Genomic DNA, 19,442 nt, shown 5'->3' on the forward strand with positions numbered 1-19,442 from the left:
AATATTAACTAGGGAAATTGTGTCACTTCTCTTGCGTTCAGTGCAAGCAGCGTCAGGGTATATGCAGCAGTTTGGGCTGCCTGGCTCGTTGCGAACTGTGTGAAGACCGTTTCTTCCTAACAGACCGTAATTAATTTGCCAGAATTTTACACGTAACAGCAATATTTAGACTTAGGGTTGCCACCCGTTCGATAAATTACGGAACAGTTCCGTATTTCACTGAAATAATAAATGTTTTGTTTTCGAAATTATAGTTTCCGGATTTTACCTAYTATAATGACCTAAGGTTCGTATTTCTGTGTGTTTCTTATATTGTAATTAARTCTATGATTTGATAGAGCAGTCTGACTGAGCGGTGGTAAGCATTCATTCAAACAGCACTTTACTGCGTTTCCCAGCAGCTCTTAGCAACGCTTGAAGCACAGCTCTGTTTGACTTCAAGCCTATCAACTCCCGAGATTAGGCTGGCAATAATGAAGTGCCTATAAGAACATCCAATAGGCAAAGGTATATGAAATACAAATTGTATAGAGAGAAATAGTCAATGCGTTATAATTCCTATAATAACTACAATCTAAAACTTCTTAACTGGGAATATTGAAGACTCATGTTAAAAGGAACCCACCAGCTTTCATATGTTTTCATGTTCTGAGCAAGAAACTTAAACGTTAGCTTTTTTACATGGCACATATTGCACTTTTACTTCTCCAACACTGTTTTTGCATTATTTAAACCAAATTGAACATGTTTTATTATTTATTTGAGACTAAATTGATTTATTTATGTATTATATTAAGTTAAAATAAGTGTTCATTCAGTATTGTTATAATTGTCATTATTACAAATATATAAAATCGGAAGATTAATCAGTATCAGCTTTTTTTGGTCCTCCAATAATCGGTATCGGCGCTAAAAAATCATAATCAGTCAACCTCTACAACTGACTTCTCTGAAAAAAATTAGCTCAGAGTAGAAAAAAAATAGTTTTGAATGGTCATCCATCTCTGAAGTCCAAGTCAGGAACTTGAGCCTCTCTTTTTTTGTTTTTGTTTATGTAGTTGCTAAGGATGCCAGTCTTGGAGGAACATATGAAGGAGCAGAGCCCATGGGTCTACTGTGGAGCATGCAGCCTGTTCCAGGTAGTCGGACAGGCCTCAGGTAACACACCAATGCGTCTCAATATTTGGGGTCAATTTTACATAGGAAAAACACAATTTAGGGTGACCAGGCCCGGCTGGATTAGTCAAATAAACTCTCTCTGTCTCTCAGGTTGAGAAAGATGGATGTCCTCACTCCTAKGGTGGTACACATCTCTGTGTACAGTGGGCACATGACTGAGGGCTTCAGCAAGCAGTCTCCCCTAGCRACCGTTGTCACAGAACGATGGTACATGGCACCGGGTGTGTGCAGAATTGACATCAGGGAACATGGAGTCCGAGGGACCCTCTTTTTACCCCCAGGTCCCGGACCCTTCCCTGGGGTGTTGGATATGTGGGGAGGGGGTGGGGGGCTAGTGGAGTACCGCTCCGGCCTCCTGGCGTCACACGGTTTTGTTTCCATGGCGCTAGAGTACCTTTCCCATGACAAGAACAGAACCTCAGACATCRATTCAAAAACCTACTTTGAGGTGATTCTCATACTGTGTGTGTGCCTACAAGCTTGTGCATGTGTTAATGTTCAGAAATGGCCCTGAGAGGGCAGAGTCCTCCTGTGACCATTTACCCAGACTGTTATATCACATCATATTGMATCCTTATCACTTGAACTCTATCTCTCTGTTATGTAGAAAGCATTCAGGATTGTGCAGGAGCACCCTCTGGTGATGAAGGACAGAGTTGCTCTGTTTGGTCTCTCCTTAGGCACGTCAGTCGCCCTCAACTTGGCAGCCTACTCCAAAGACATCAGCGTGAGCCTCTCCYTCCCATTCTCCTCTTTTTCCTCCAGATTGGAGCTTTGTATTTATAGAGTGAATTCAGATTCAGTAATCTTTAYTGTCTCAACACTGACCATGTGTATATGCTTATGAGTGTGTTTAGTGTGTAAACAATAAATASTGTGTGTATTCCAGCCCAGATGCTGTGTGTGTATCAGTGGGAGTCACGTCAACCCGGTCAACAAGGCTTTCGGCAAAGTGTTTAGAAGGATGAACGAGTGAGTGGTGTGTGTATGAAAAATAAACCCAAATCTGTTCAAAGTGAAGGTGTAAAGTACAGTGATTATGATCTTGTGACATACAGCCCAAATGAAGAAAGAAACTAAAAACATAATTATTTATTGGCCAGGGCCGGGTATACGACAATCCGTATAATCTTGGATGAAAAGAGGGGTCCAAATTAGTGGTCTGGAGAGACATCATTCTGCCCAATATAGACCCGAACACCCGACCTTGGAGAGAAAGTGGATGTAAGTCACACACACACACACACAGAGAGGTGTGTTTGTTTACTCATTGCCGTGTCTTCTGACAGATGGGGAGGATAAAGTGGTCCATGTGATTTGGTTCGTCGGGAGGAATGATCAGAACTGGGCCACAGTGGAGTCTGCCAAGGACGCGAGTACACACACAAACATGATTACAAGCTTCTTATGGAATCAATAATTGTGATTGATTGCTTAATGTGACCTCTGACCTGCAGATGACCCAGATGATGCGTGCAGCGGGTAACGAGCACCTACTGACCATTCTACAATACCCTGATTCTACAATACCCTGATGCTGGACACCTCATGCTCAATCACAATTATTGATTCCATAAAAAGCTTGTAATCATGTTTGTGTGTGTACTCACGTCCTTGGCAGACTCCACTGTGGCCCAGTTCTGATCATCCTCCCCGACGACCAACATCAATGGACACTTTATCCTCCCCATCTGTCAGAAGACACGGCAATGAGTAAACAAACACACTGTCTGTGTGTGTGTGTGTGTGTGTGTTGACTTACATCCACTTTCTCTCCAAGGTCCCTACACACCCCACTTCAGAGTCAGCAACTTCATAGTGCAGCAAACACGACAGAAAGGTACTGTACACACAACTCACACCTATAGTATACACACCTGAACTAAGATATTATATATATATATATAACCAATTCTTTACTCCCAATGTAACTAATGATTGTGTGTGTGTTGCAGTGATCATGTTGTGGGGAGGGTACACCAAGCCGCATGCCGATGCTCAGGAAGACTGTTGGGAAAAGAGCCTTATCTTCCTACGGCAACACCTCTACCCCAGCCCTGACTCTGTCCCAAAGGCCAAGCTGTGATGTCACACCCAAAGAGCATCAAAGACCTAGTATGATTGACTAAGCTATAACTTAAAAAAATAAAAATACATTAACACATTAACACTTAAAATATAAAGTCTAAGCCTTTTGGGGGGTGGGAGGGTTCTTCTAGGCTAACATGGAATTGTTTTGGTCATACCATAGATCATTTAGCCATTTGAATTTTAGGACTCCTTTAAGCCGGGTGTTACACTTTACAATTTTGGCCCCGATTTAGCTGTCCCAGACACGTTTTTGAAATTGAAGACCAAATCCCTATGTCGTTGACTACTCGAGGCGTTTGGCTGTCACGACACTCGTTTGATATGAGCGAGTTAGATACGCAATCTGAGGGCTACTGATCTCATCTTTGACCAGTCCCAGACGCCCCGATATTTTCAAACATGTTTGATTTTATCGGCACAATCTTCAGTGCGAGATGTGCAAAGACAAGTTTTGAGAACGCGTGATCAGCAATAGCCAATGAGAGCTCGCCAGAAAAGAAGCCAGTGAGATGATATTTCTCATCACCCAGAATGTGAGCTACTACTACTACTCCTAGTATGSGTTTTTACTTGCCTTTAACCAAAGTGTCAAATCGTTGCGGCTCTAAAGTTCACAAGCAATGTTCTTTCATTCAAAATGTTTGCTAGATATTTCAAGTCAGTATGGCAAGCGTGAATGTCTGACTGAAAACGTTTTAAGGCTGCTTTGAGCCACCGCTCGTTTTAGCTATGTTAACAATCTAATCACATAATTATTTTCGCGAGACAGCGTGGTTACGAGAATCCTAATGACCAAGTGAAGAATCTTATAGTGTGTGACTCCTGTCTTGCCATGTCGTTTAGTGAGCGCACCACTACGTTGTCAAGACAAAAAAACGTCAGGAAAGACGATCGTTTTAATGTGAGAGGCTCAGCGATGTTAGGATTTGGAAAGTTGTGTGGTGTACACTTGGTTTTAGGTATTATTTTTTTATTACTTAAAATATTGAATTTGGTCTTTAGTACTATAGCCCATAGAAACGCATTGAATATAACACATTCATAAATGGCAAAAAAGACAGTCCAAAAATGTATCATAAGGAATAAGATTTTTTTTGTGAGAAGACCAATTTYTGAGATGACTCGGTCTGACAAACACCACTGTAGCTCAGTCACCTTCCACCTCAGATGTGGAATGTCGACATAGGTGGATGAGGTGGATTGAGACACAGCCCAAGATTATAAAAAAAAATAATCTTAAACTGACAGGATTTTGATGGGGATTATTATTATGTTACTTAGATTGACGCACGGGTGCATCAATATACTCTTAAGGATTAATATGTATGAAATGACAGAGTCATCAGACCAGTGGACACAGCTGTACAACATAAATTGAGGGCTGATGAGGAGTGTCCGCAGTAGTGGGTCAGAGTCTCTCATTCACTGAACTGCATGAGTTTCAACCTGCCAATAGTGGTAACACCTGTGCCTGAAACCTAACTGCCATAGTACACAGATGATTGATTCTATTTTTTGATTCACGAGGAAATGTGTTGCCTATAATGTTTATAATAAATCAGAGGAAGAATATGAACTATATCTGTTATTGAGCGCATGAGAGCGCTATTTGGTCATTCTTTTGCAGTTCTTCAATATATCACACGAGGACGATGAATGCACATGTGTAGTGGTGGGCAACGGATGAGTCCTGGGCCTGTAGTCCAACATCTTAGTAGGACTGTTGATCTTGGACAAGGACTTCCCTGTCGATGTAATCTTATTCATTATGATCAGAAAGCCAGAACTGATTCATTTTCACAATATGGAGGGAGAAGGAAGGATGGAAGGCGAGAGAGTGTGGAGGGTCTGTTTATCATCTGGATTGTTTTGCTCTTTACCGCTCAACCCTTTGACCCTTCCATCTCTACCTCTGATTCAGGGTCGGAGGGTTAGACACAAAGGGGGAATAGGAAATAGAGATGTTCAATGCTGACATAAGACCAGTGGATTGCCTATATTCCCTTCAATGTACATCAATTGAAAATTGTAATCTGACCGATTGTGGTAATGTTACAGAGGGTTACTATAGTGTGTAGTTGTGGTATGTGTGTAGGCCGAAGGCCAGGCAATGAAGAGGATTTGGCTTTGACAGAGAGCAGGGCCGATCTGTTTGCACAGATTTAGTGTTTAACAGCTCACCTGACTAACAGCTACCAGCTCCTCCGTGAGCTAATGCACTCTCGCTCTAAATTCAAAAGTCACTGAAAAGCCATGCACTAAAACACACACGAGAGCGCGGGTGCACACACACACAAACACACACACAGACATTGTTCCAGAGTGATGATACATTTAATTGGGACCATACTTGCGAACATTAGAAACAGTTCAAATTGAAAGTTTCTCCGTCTCAAAATGTGCATTAGCCTATTTAAGAACTTGATTTACTTGCACGTGATGGAACACTACATTGTAGCTGGTCGCATCAGATAACCTGGCACGTGTTAGCCCTATGCTAACCTCAATCAGATGAGTGATTATTTCCTGTAACAATGTTCCCATCAGGCTGTCAAAGATCTTAGACTTCATATCCACCGACCAATGGCATTTCTTAAAATAAGTCAACCATGGTCACTAGTGGGATCCAATGCAGCTGTTTATATCTCTATCAAAAAATGTCTGCTGAATAATTGAGTGCCTTACTGTGATTGTTTTAATTAAAATCAGTGGTGTGGATTTATGGACGCCAAGGGAAGCTAGTCTTCCCCAAATATTTGACTAATACATTTTTTTAAATGATCTTTCGTCTCTGTATTTTCATAGATTTTCGTCAATTCACAAGTGGCTGAATCTCACCGGAGAAATCATCAGAGTGAGGGAAACCGCGCCCCTCTGTCTTAGTATGTGTATCCCATGTATCTGCTGTTATCTGGACTAAAATAATATATTTTTTTTGGGGGGGGGACCTTTATTTAACTAGGTCAGTCCAGTTAAGAACAAATTCTTATTTACACGGCCTACTCTGGCCAAATGACGGCCAACCCTAATCCGGACGACGCTGGGCCAATTGTACACCGCCCTATGGGACTCCCAATCACGTCCGGTTGTGATACAGCCTGGAATTAAACCAGGGTTTGTAGTGATGCTTCTAGCACTGAGCTGCAATGCCTTAGACCGCTGTGCCACTCAGGAGCCTGAGCATTTGATTGATTGATTGGTGCCAGCAAGCATTTGGCCTCCCTTGATAAAGTAATTAACCAATCAGTGTTAATTAAATGCTCAGACAACCCACAGCTCAACTGTGGGTTGTCCTGGTGCAGCAAAACACCCTCATGGGAGGCCAGTTTGGGTTTGTCACACTAATCAAATTAATTTCTCAGCAAAATGTAATTTTCAGAAATATTGTGTCTGTTTCTGGTCTGCTTGTGGTGTTCTCCTGCAGTAGCTAGCTTGCTAAATTAGCCCTTTCCTAAGCCATAGATGGGGATTTGGCCTAATTCTTTGTACAGGCCAATGATTATGATGGCGAATCTGATCTAACCATAAATTAATGTTGTGCCACTGGCCTGAAATGATATATGTTCAATATGTAGGCTCACGCTAACTTCGCTGGTTCATTGTTGTCCAGGCGAGGAAGTTAGGCTAGCAAGCATTTTTGCTAGGTAGCCTATGACAACARAAACTAAAAGCGTACTACTGTATGACACAGCCAGAGACCGTTTTGCCAACATGAAAGAGAGGATGGCATTGGCGTTTAACTAGTCTATAAGTATGATGAGTGAAAAAATGTTTTGTACTTGCAGGCGCACGCACACACTGAAATCCGTACCGTGGACAGCCACGTGATATTTAGGAACTTTGGACTAAATCGCTTTTGGTATCTTTTTAAGTTTTTCAGTGTATTAAACTAGGCATATATAGCCTTGTAGATTTGATTATGTTTAAGTTGAAATGGCGCTGGAATAGTGGAGGAAGTGCTCCTGTTGACTTTGTGCTATTGTATATCACAGTGGCATACGAACAAATGGGTTATAGTGAAAACACAATTATAACAACAGGTTATAATATGGCTTTTTTACTGGCTTGGCTTGGCTTACTCAGTGATTTTACCCATGTACCGCTACTGATTAAAATGGTAAATAGAAATAATAGCTTCTGGCCTCTCGAATGACACAGCGGTGTAAGGTACTGCATCACAGTGCTTCAGGCATCACTATAGACCCGGGTACGATCCCGGGATGTGTCACAGCCGGCCGTGACCCATGAGGTGGTGCACAATTGATCCGGGATAGGGGAGGGTTTGACCGACCGGGATTTCCTTGTAAGCGATCAGTGTGTCAAGAAGCAGTGTGGCTTGGCAGGGTTGTGTTTCGGAGGACGCATGGCTCTCGACCTTCGCCTCAGGAGTCCATAGAGGAGTTGCAGCGATGGGATTGGATAAAATAGCTTCTTTGCAAATGACAATTTCTAGGACTGTCTGGGATTGCTAGGACTGTCTGGGAGTGGTCTGAGTGGGGAGGGGAAAACTGAAAATTAGCTGTTATTGACAGAGGTTTGGAGCTCCTTGTTATTGGAGTATTAGCCCTAACTAATTTACTGCATGGAAGGCCAAAAATCCATCCCACCACAACGTGCACAAAATAAGTCAAGACACTCGTGGTCTTGTCAAAAAGCTGTCTTTACCCTTACTGCTATTACTAATTGGTGGCGTGATCCACTAAGGCGGTAAGCCTTAAGACTGCACGGTACGACAGCTGTGAGTTTGAAACCCCTTTGGGGCAATATTATATGAGGAACAAAAACACTCCACTGCTGGTCCTCGAGTCAAATGATGCATAGGTGATAAAGTAGATTATAAAAATGCATATAAAACGTAATTAAAATGGTAGGGCTACCAGTGATTTTGTTATCTGATCACTTTTTAAAATGTATTTCGCAGTGTAAATTGACTGGATATATTCACTGCAGTATTAAGCCTAACATTGAGCTAATGAATTATGGGCTAATATGCATAAGCTTCTAATTTAGGCTACACATCTCGAGCCTTTAAAGTCTTCATTTTAGCATATGTTTTCCCTGTCAAAATAAAGGGTAAATAAAAAATACATTTGTTTTGCTGCGCAATTACGCACCTGGCCTCTCCGCTGCCTCGGATATTCCTTTTAAATCTTGTGGAGTCCCAGGAGAAGCCAGACTACAATAGCTTGTTGGAAATTTATTAGGGGTTCACAGCAAAGCAGTGAAATCTATTATTAGTCTTAGATTTTTTTTAAATCCCTTGACATGGTCAAATAACTCAAACATAGATTGGCACACAGAAAATAAAGGCCATGGAGGCAGTATTGGAACATAACTAATTAAATTACAGTGAACAAAGAATTACACTTAATCCAGTATAAACTAATGTACAGAATGTTTTTTAAGAGACAATTCAAAAATTCTACAGCATAACGGCAGAGTCATGTATTAAGTGTAAAACTAAGTGACTCAATGATTCATGCCTTCTGGGAGTGCTATAAAGTCCAAAAGTAATGGGCTGAGTTAGAAAGTTGGCTGTCAGAAGTTTTATAATATAAATTTATTTTTTAATCCATCTATCTGCATATTTCAAGACATGGCATATGATGGTATGGTTAGATACCTGTCAATGGTGTGCRTACTGGTAGCGAAGTCAGGTGCAGGAGAGCAGAGGGTTGTGAACAGGCTTACCTCTGGGCAGGTGTCTAGGAGCCTTACACTGGGCGCACACCGAGCAGGAGGAAACGTAAACCCTCACGTCCTTTGCCAAGGTGGGCCACCAGTACTTCCCAGTCAGACAGCGCACCGCCCGACCTATCCCCGGATGACCAGAGGAGGGTGACGTGTGGGCCCAATAGATCAACTGGTCACGGACAGCAGACGGAACGTATAGACGCCCGACGGGACACTGGAGGGGAGCGGGCTCTGTACGCAACGCCTGCTCAATGTACGCGTCCAGCTCCCACAAGCCGGGAGTATGGGAGTCTGATCCATGGGCCGCTCCTCTGTGTCATACAGCCGGGACAGTGCGTCTGCCTTCATATTCTGGGAACCTGGTCTGTAGGACAGGGTAAACAAAAAACGGGTAAAGAACATGGCCCACCTTGCCTGATGAGGATTCTGTCTCCTCGCTGCCCGGATGTACTCCAGGTTGCGGTGGTCAGTCCAGATGATGAAAGGGTATTTAGCCCCCTCAAGCCAATGTCTCCATGCCTTCAAAGCTTTAACCACAGCCAACAGCTCCCGGTCCCCCACATCATAGTTCCGCTCGGGCCCGAGCGCTGAGAGAGCACGGCTCCTATCCCAGCCTCGGACGTGTCCACCTCCACTATGAACCCCAAAGAGGGATCCGGATGGGCCAGCACGGGAGTCGAGGTAAACAGAGCTCTTAGGTGCCCAAAAGCCCTGTCCGCCTCAACCTACCACTGCAGACTTACAGGACCCCCCTTCAACAGTGAGGTAATGGGAGCAGCCACCTGACCAAAACCCCAGATAAATCTCCGGTAGTAATTGGCAAACCCTAAAAACCGCTGCACCTCTTTTACCGTGGTGTGAGTCGGCCAATTACGCACAGCTGAAATGTGGTCACTCTCCATCTCCACCACTAATGTGGAAGTGCGATACCCTAGGAAGGAGACGGACTGTTGGAAAAACAGGCATTTCTCAGCCTTGACGTACAGGTCATGCTCCAACAGTCATCCAAGTGCCCTGCGCACCAAGGACACATGCTCGGCGCGTGTAGCGGAGTATGTCAGAATGTCACCGATATACACCACTACACCCTGCCCGTGCAGGTCCCTGAAAATCTCGTCTACAAAGGATTGGAAGACTGATGGAGCATTCATCAACCCGTACGGCATGACGAGGTACTCATAATGCCCTGAGGTGGTACTAAACGCCGGTTGTACGCACTCCTGAGATACAGTTTAGTGAAGAAGCGCGCCCCGTGCATTGACTCAATCGCTGTGGCAATAAGAGGTAGCGGGTAACTGTACCTCACCGTGATTTGATTGAGACCTTGATAGTCAATGCACTGGCGCAGACCTCCATCCTTCTTCTTCACGAAAAAGAAACTCGAGGAGGCGGGTGAAGTGGAGGACCAAATGTACCCCTGACGCAGGGATTCAGAGACATATGTCTCCATAGCTGCAGTCTCCGCTTGCGACAGGGGATACACGTGACTTCTGGGAAGTGCAGCGTCTTCCAGGAGATTTATCGCACAATCCCCCGTCGATGGGGTGGTAATTGAGTCGCCTTCTTCTTACAGAAGGCGAGAGCCAAATCGGCATATTCTGGGGGGATGCGCACGGTGGAGACCTGGTCTGGACTTTCCATCGTAGTAGCACCAACGGAAACCCCTACACACCTCCCCGAACACTCTCGCGACCACCCCGTGAGAGCCCTCTGTTGCCATGAAATGGTGGGGTCATGCCGAGCTAACCAGGGAAGGCCTAGTACCACGGGAAACGCAGGAGAGTCAATGAGGAAGAGACTGATTCTCTCCTCGTGACCYCCCTGCGTCACCATGGCCAGGGAGATGGTGGCTTCCCTGATTAGCCCGGACCCCAATGGTCGACTATCCAGAGCTTGTACCGGGAAAGGTCTAACCATAGGAATAATGGGGATCCCTAAACTAAGGGCGAGCGCTCTGTCGATAAAATTCCCAGCCGCGCCTGAATCGACGAGCGCCTTATGCTGGGAATGTAGGGAAAACTCAGGAAAACTAACAGGTACAAACAGTTGGACAACAGAAGGCTCTGGATGAGAGTGGTGCAGACTCACCTGGGATGACGCCAGAGTGCCCTGCCTGCTGCCTCGACTCCCAGAGGGACCAACCCAGCACCGACCAGCAGTGTGCCCTCTGCGGCCACAGATGGTGCACGTGAAAGCCCCTCCAGCCTCCCTACGCGCAGCCCCTCCCAGCTCCATGGGCACCAGAGCGGGGGTGCTGGAAGATGGAACCGACAGAGMCCTCTCTGGACGTCCGCGGGTGACCAGCAGGTTATCCAGCCGGATGGACAGATCCACCAGTTGGTCAAAAGTGATGGTGGCATCCCTGCAGGCCAACTCCCGTCKGACGTCCTCGCGCAGGCTGCATCGGTAGTGGTCGATAAGGGCCCTGTCGTTCCATCCTGCTCTGGCGGCCAAGGTCCGGAATTCCAAGGCAAACTCCTGGGCGCTCCTCGTCCCCTGCCTCAAGTGGAAGAGCCGTTCCCCAAGAGCCGCTCCTCGAAGTGGTCCAACACCACGTCTCCTTCTCCCCACACAGCGTTTGCCCTCTCTAGAGCTCTCCCCGAGAGGCATGAGAAGAGGGCGGACACCCTCTCCCTTCCCGAGGGAGCTGGGTGAACGATGGCCAGGTATATGTCCCGCTGTAATAGGTACCCCTGGCACCGTGCTGCCGTACCATCATACTCCCTGGGAAGGGAGAGACGCATCCCACTGGGACTGGATCCAGGAGGGACGGGTAGAGGTAACCCCGGTTGCACTGATCGAGGCGCTGGAGAGACTGTCTCTCCCAGTGGTCCATGGTCTGGACAACGCGATCCATCATGGCACCGAGATGTTGAAGCATTGCCAAGTGTTCCTGGACGCGCTCCTCGACTCCTCTGACCGGGGTACCTGCTCCTGCTGACTCCATGGGTGGTGTGATATTCTGTCAATGGTGTGCGTACTGGTAGCGAAGTTAGGTGCAGGACAGCAGAGGGTTGTGAACAGGCACACACTTTATTGAGGCAGGAGAAACCAACAGACGGACGCAACTGCGTCAAAACATCCAGCCAATTGGCAAAAGTGCAACAACGCACAAACAGTCCCAAACTTATGTTTAACTTATGTTTAACAGATAAACATGCCTCGGGAACAACACGGAAATTCAGAACACCAGTCTGTTGCGTCACAAAATAACACGTAACACAAACAATATCACAAAGACATAAGGGGGAACAGAGGAATAAATACATGCAGTGTGATTGGGTAATGTAAACCAGGTGTGCAGGGAACAAGACAAAACAAATGGATCAATGAAAAATGGAGCGGCAATGGCTAGAAAGCCGGTGACGTCGACCGCCGAACACCGCCCAAACAAGGAAAGGAGCCGACTTCGGTTGAAGTCGTGACAATACCAAAAGGTTTGGACTGTACTTTTCTTGTCAATCATTTTGAAAACTTTTGCTTTAAAACTGGATATTAAATGACCCTCCATCGTTAAGACAGTGGATTAATGCATTCTCAAATTTGCATTATCTAAACTATCTATGTTTTTCTATTGTCAGAAGAAAAAAATGGGTATAAAAAAAAATAAAAACTATTGGCAACTTGGTCCAAAAGAATGCCACGATTGGCATATAGGTGGAACTGTTATAACCAGTGTCACTTAAACCCGAATATCCACTGCCCCGTTTGACCTAGACACTTGAATGTAGGTGAATGTTATATGTAGGTGTCTTTCCTCATGCTGAAAAAATTTGCCTCAAGGACCCATAAGGTCCGTCGGAATAGATTTTCCTCCATCTTGGAAAACCTGTAGGCCCATGGTACATCTCGTAACTTAGTTTGAGAAAAGCCAAGGGATTGGTTAAGAGATCAATAAGAGTTATTGATAAATATTCACTTAAATCCTTTGKAAATCCACTTCACTATGGCCTATCAACCTGAAACGTTAGGGTCATCAAAGACATTACCATGATGAACCATATTAAGTTTGTGTTCTGATAATTATGTTCTCAATGTTCATAAACTGAACTTCAATTAAACTACTCGGTCTGTTACCAAGAATTTGTAAGGTTCTTGTTGAAATGAAACAGACAGAGGCCAGTCTACTTAGTCAGCAGGTTTATTTACGAGAGCTCTGCCCATCCTTACATGTACATTGGTTTATATACTTCTCGTTTAGTCATAACTGTCCCTCCTCCTCTAAGACAATGACAATATAGTACACAAGTCTTCTCCTTCTCATACATTGCCTGCCACCTGTTATACAATCTACTACAAGCCCAAGGTTTCTCCCCTCCCTGGGTGGGGACAGAATGTCCTGTAAGGAACACAGTAGTACAGCTTGTCTGTCGATAGCTCCTCTTATCATTTGTTTCACACTTGCACCCTGCTTACATACTAAAAAGGAACAAAAAGTCCTTGTTCTAGTTCTGACTAAAACTACACACATCAGATTTATAAATGTATGATTCTAATAAATTTCATACAATCATACAGTGACAGGGTAGAATTCTGTTAGTTATAGTTCTACGTTAAATGTATACATAATTTAGTCATTATTCATAAAATTCATAACAGTTTGGCATTGATATTTTAACAAGATAAGGAAACTATTAATAACAATTCACTATTTTTACTATGTAACGCTACTGCATAAAATAATCAAATCTTCTCATGGACTAAAACTCATTCATTCTGAATTTGGTCTTTGGACCCATCACAATAGTCCCTAAAGAGTTTAAGAAAATACCATTGATGCATTCAAAATACTTCTCCTCATGAACCATATGTCAGATTCACTCCAGATGTTGTATTTAGACTATTTCATCAGTCTTTAAAAATAGTTGCTGCATTCAAATATGGCTGCACTACCTATCAATGCAAGTTAGCAAACATGCTAATGCTAAAACTACTTTAAATATATTATTCTCATAATGCTTTCACTGATAGCACATAAACGAAGATYGTTGCTACATGATAGTGCTTGCTTTGTTATCCAAGTGATCTTGTGTCCATTCTGTCATCCTGTGAATGTTCATTGCTGCTCAAGCTATATTTGCCATATTTTATTTACTAATAGCCTATTGGAGGAGAGATGCACACTTTCTCATGCTTGCTGAATTAAAGTAGGCTACAGCATTAAGAACTGTAAAGGAGAGCGCGACAGCACATCTGTCAGAAGACCATATTTTCCYATGGTATCTTAGAAATGATACATCCTGACAAAATACACAATATGAGTTGCCTGCTAATGTACCTTTCTGGATCCGCCAAACTGTCGAATAGACCCATAAGTGATCCAAATGATTCCAAAATCAGGCCTAGGCTGTATGCAGTTATTTCAGCATAAAACAAAACAGGATGTTTGAGTTGTTATTCAAATTAGCCTACATCACTCCAGTTTACAGCAGCCTATAGACAATTGTGTAATCACTTAATAACAATAATAAATTCCTCATTGCACTGTATTGTACTGTAGGTAGAATAATTTTCTTAAACGTAGACCTAATCAATAGGAGAGCTTTGCGTGCCCGGCGATCGCAGAGCGCAACCCGGAGGAACGCACAGATTYGACATTTCATAATATGTTTGCCTCTCTCCAGCTGTTGCCGTGCGCAATAGGCTATTCCTCTTCTAATGAAATCCCAGGAAAATGTATATGCTACAAAAGCTATAGGAMATTTATTTTTGACATTTTTTAATACTAGGCATAATCACCTATTCGAGGAAAGAAGCAGGCTTGCTCTTGCTAATTGCTGTATTTGGGCAAGCCCTACAGCATGGGCCAAATTAACTGTCGAGAAAGTTGAGGAAAGTGCATTGGGGTGATCAATTTGGCCGGTTATGATAACATTGTTGCACTGATACATTGTAAATAGTTGCACAGGTCAGACAGAGAGATGAGCACAGTAAAAAGAAGCTCAAAAGGAATTGATAACCATTCGAAAAATGGAAATCACTTGCAAACCACTTGAGCAATGAGGCAAGCAAAGACATGCTGCAAAGGCTAAACTGTGTGTGAATGTTGAATTGCTACATTTTATTTTATATATATATATATGTTTTTATCTTTCATTGTATGTACAGTACCAGTCAAAAGTTTGGACATACTGACTCATTCCAGGGTTTTCTTTATTGTAGAATAATAGTGAAGTCATCAAAACTATGAAATAACAMACGGAMTCATGTAGTAACCAAAAAGTGTGCAAAGCTGTCATCAAAGCAAAGGGTGGCTACTTCGAATAATCTAATCTAAAATATAGTTTAATTTGTTTAACTTCTCTAGGGTAGGGGGCAGCATTTGGAATTTTGGATGAAATGCATGCCCAAATTAAACTGCCTGCTTCTCGGGCCCAGAAGATATGATATGCATATAACTGGTAGATTTGGATAGAAAACACTCTAAAGTTTCCAAAACTGTTAAAATGGTGTCTGTGAGTGTAACAGAACTGATTTGGCAGGCGAAAACCTGAGAARAATCCATTCAGGAAGTATATATTTTTGGGGTTTTGTAGTTTTCTATTCAATGCCATTACAGTATCCATTGACTTAGGACTCAAATTGCAGTTTCTATGAATTCCACTAGATGTCAACAGTCTTTAGAAATTGTTTCAGGCTTGTATTCTGAAAAATKAGGAAGTAAGAGCAGTCTGAATGAGTGGACCCTAAAGTGTCACAGAGCTTTTTCAGGCGCGCGACAGAGAGATAGCCTTTCTTGTTTACCTTTTAAATTGACRACGTTATTGTCCGGTTGAAATATTATCGATTATTTAGGCTAAAAACAACCTGAGGATTGAATATAGACATTGTTTGACATGTTTCTATGAACTTTACGGATACAATTTGGATTTTTTTGTCTGCCTGTTTTGACTGCGTTTGAGCCTGTGGATTACTGAAGAAAACGCGYGAACAAAACTGAGGTTTTTGGATATAAAGAGACTTTATCGAACAAAAGGAACATTTATTGAGTAAATKAATGTCTGCTGAGTGCAACCATATGAAGATCATCAAAGGTAAGGGATTAATTTTATCTCTATTTCTGACTTGTGTAACTCTTCTACTTGGCTGGTTACTGTTTGTAATGATTTGTCTAGTGGGCTATGTTCTCAAATAATCGTAAGGTATGCTTTCGCCATAAAGCATTTTTAAATCTGACACCGTGGTTGGATTCACAAGAAATTAATCTTTAAATCTATGTAAATATTGTTTGTTTCTGAATTTTTATAATGAGTATTTCTGTATTTGAATTTGGCGCCCAGCCAGTTTCACTGGCTGTTGAAGAGGTGGGACGCTAACGTCTCACGTACCCAAGAGAGGTTAACACATTTTTGGTTACTACATGATTCCATATGTATTATTTAATAGTTTGTGTCTTCACTATTATTCTACAATGTAGAAAAGAGTAAAAACAATAAAGAAAAACCCTTGAATGAATAGGTGTGTCCAAACGTTTGACTGGTACTGTACATTTTAAGTATTATTTGCAGTAGGGATGCACGATATATCGGTAAGCATATCGGAATCAGCCGATATTAGCTAAAAATGCCAACATCGGCACAACGTCTAGTTTAACGCCGATGTGCAAAACCGATGTCAAAGCTGCCATGCATACCTATATATAACGTAGGTAGATGGTGTAATGACGCCACGGAAAATACAGCGCTACACGTGCAATTCAGCATTCCTAACCTAGCCCACAATGTCTGCYGTGTGGATCTATTTTTAAGTTTCAAAGGAAGATAACAAAAAGGCCATATGCAACGTTTGTGCTGCTATTATTTCCCGAGGGGAGAAAGTGATATCTTTCAATACCACAAACCKAATTACTAATTTGAAAGTGCATCACCCCCAGACGTTCAGCGACTACTTAGAACAAAAGTAGAAAAAAACAACTAAACAAGTTCAAGTTGAGTAGTCATTTGAAAGAGAAATTACATTTCASTGAGACAACTCAAAGGCGAAATCCATTAAYGCCAGGATAATGGAATTCATTGCACTTGACAATCAACCATTTCTCTGTCGTGGATGATGTTGGCTTTCGCCGTCTGGTCGAGCACCTCGAGCCCCATTACACACTACCAAGTAGGTGCTATTTTTCAGATGTTGCCCAACCGGAGTTACACAGTATTGTTGAAAAGCACATCCATGAGTGTAGGAGTAAATAAAGACACATAGATAACACAGACGTATAGGACAGCTGAACATTAAAAACAGACCATAGGAAGACAGGGAGACACATAGGCGCCTAAGAGTACATTGACACATTAATGAAAGRAAGWRACCCATGATCTGCTGATGCAGAGAGGGACCCATAGTCAGCTGCTTCTAAAAAAGACGTAGGCCTATAGGATAGATGTCTGCTGATTCCAATAAAGGCAAATAAAACAAAGAGTACATTGACACATTAATGAAACAAACTGACAATTCCAGCTTAAGCCTGGCGAATTAGTCTAGTAATATTCTACTCTGTGACCTCTTTCTCGATGCATGCTGTAATTTACTGAGATGTAATTATATACAGCTTTGTTTGTCTCGAGGTGAGTGAGTGAGTATAATAATAATTTAAACACTTCTTGTAAAATTATGAATTAGACTTTAGTGATGTTGATCTTCCCAAATCCCGAAGTGTCACTGCATGAACCCTTATAAATACCTGTCATCAAATTTCAGATCCTATAATGAAGACCAATCATCACAAAAGTAGCAATTCATCTTATTTTATGAATGATATGTCTTATCCAAATACCCAATAGTGTTAAAAAGTGCTATAATGTCCTTGTTGAACATATTATTCAATTGTACCAGCCATTCTGTTAGAATAAATAATCAGCTGAATTAAGTTACCCAAAGTGTTTACACTCTTCTTGATGACTGCTTGTAGAACTCGCCTTTTGTATATTCTTGTCCACTAAAGATTAACTCCACTTGACTCACTATGAAACTCTTCCAGTTTTTTTTCCTCCCGTTGTCTCCAAGAGGATTCAGCACTGTATCCATGCCCTAGACAGGGTTTATTAATTAACAAACAGATTACAAGAATGGGAATGTTTTCCAGATAAGTAAACGTATACCGACATCAGGGCACAATGTCCACTAACTGACTCCCAGGACCATACCTCAGAGGCTGAAAGAAGGAACAGAATCACAGGCTAATATTCTTGGAGCCTACTATCTGTTGAATTTACTCGTTATTAAGGAATACAATGGAACCAACAGGGATGATACTGACACTGTCAGCTCCCAGGATCTAGCTCCAAAGAAGATTAGACTAGAGGGTAAACTATTAAGAAGACAGAAGAATGCCCTGAAAAATAAAAAAAGGACCAAACTATTTCCATTTCGCTTATATTTTTCTTTCTCTTTTGTATTACAGGACACATATTTTTTACTTAGTTTCATTTCCCCCTTAATTAACAACGAAAGCAATTTAATATTTCTAATCCAGTTTAATTCTTATTGATACATGTCTGAACAAGTTTCACGTACTAATGTAACTCAACAATAGTTCTCCATTAATATTAGGTATCATTTGTAATAGGTGTTAATGATATTCGCTGTAGATATTGGTCATCCAGGAAAATACATTTAATTTAATGGAATGGCCTGAAAGTTCAAAGGGTTATCAGGAATGATTGAATTTCACAACTAATTGGGTCAAAATCAGGATAATCAATAAGTATTCATTGGAATTTAAAGTCTTCAACCACTGAATGTCATGAATATAATGTTTCAAATCAGGATCAGACAAATCTTAATTCCAAAGGATCAATAATATATTTTTGATTTTTATTTAAACTCACCTGACTGTTTTTAGGTCTTCAGATTCAACCCATTTTCTAACTTGTAATACATACAAAATAAAAACTCAGCAGTATCTTGAAATCCCATTAATTGATTACTGTCACCCCTACACATTAAAGCTGTTATTCTTCTATGTGTTAGTTCTTGACAGTCATCTAGTAATATATATCTATTTACTTATGTTCCTCCATCAGAGCTGTTATGTTGTCTCTATTATCATATTACACCATTCCCCTTTTCTTTTGATCTAACTATGTGTTCCTGGTTACACTATTGTTCGTTTCAAATTTTAGATTTATTTTTTTTTTCTTAGTTCACCAGTAATAAAAGATGTGAACCAGATACCTCCTTTTCCGGACCATCATTATTCGGAACGGTGACATTTTTTAAATAAATAAACATTTCCTGTACTATCTTTCCAACCTGGCAGCTATAATGTTCTTTCGCATCCATACAATTTGGTATTAACAGACTCTCAAAGTATATCATAGAATCATATTTTATTTCATCCCATAAGATTTTTTTTTTTACTTAAAAGTTAAATTTTCCATACTGTTCATAGTCACTATTCAGGCCATGGTTCTTAAGTTATCAATAGCAATTAAAAAGAAAGAAAACTTATAGAAATGGACTGCTTCTCTTTAAAAACCCCTAGG

General features: G+C 41.9%; 1 protein-coding gene across 1 annotated transcript in view; it reads left to right on the forward strand.

The window, feature by feature from the left end:
* The window catches only part of LOC112067847 (peroxisomal succinyl-coenzyme A thioesterase-like), a 15,383-nt gene extending 10,555 nt beyond the window's left edge, over positions 1 to 4,828 (forward strand). Inside the window, exons 4-10 of the mRNA XM_070434701.1 lie at positions 1,059 to 1,158; positions 1,270 to 1,627; positions 1,787 to 1,906; positions 2,069 to 2,151; positions 2,618 to 2,702; positions 2,893 to 3,019; positions 3,135 to 4,828. Coding sequence (XP_070290802.1) covers positions 1,059 to 1,158; positions 1,270 to 1,627; positions 1,787 to 1,906; positions 2,069 to 2,151; positions 2,618 to 2,702; positions 2,893 to 3,019; positions 3,135 to 3,265 — 1,004 coding nt within the window. The 3' untranslated portion in view covers positions 3,266 to 4,828. The remainder of the gene's footprint in view (positions 1 to 1,058; positions 1,159 to 1,269; positions 1,628 to 1,786; positions 1,907 to 2,068; positions 2,152 to 2,617; positions 2,703 to 2,892; positions 3,020 to 3,134) is intronic.
* The last annotated feature ends 14,614 nt before the right edge of the window (positions 4,829 to 19,442 follow it).

This window comes from Salvelinus sp. IW2-2015, linkage group LG24 (assembly GCF_002910315.2).
Source record: "Salvelinus sp. IW2-2015 linkage group LG24, ASM291031v2, whole genome shotgun sequence".
NCBI lineage: Eukaryota > Metazoa > Chordata > Actinopteri > Salmoniformes > Salmonidae > Salvelinus > Salvelinus sp. IW2-2015.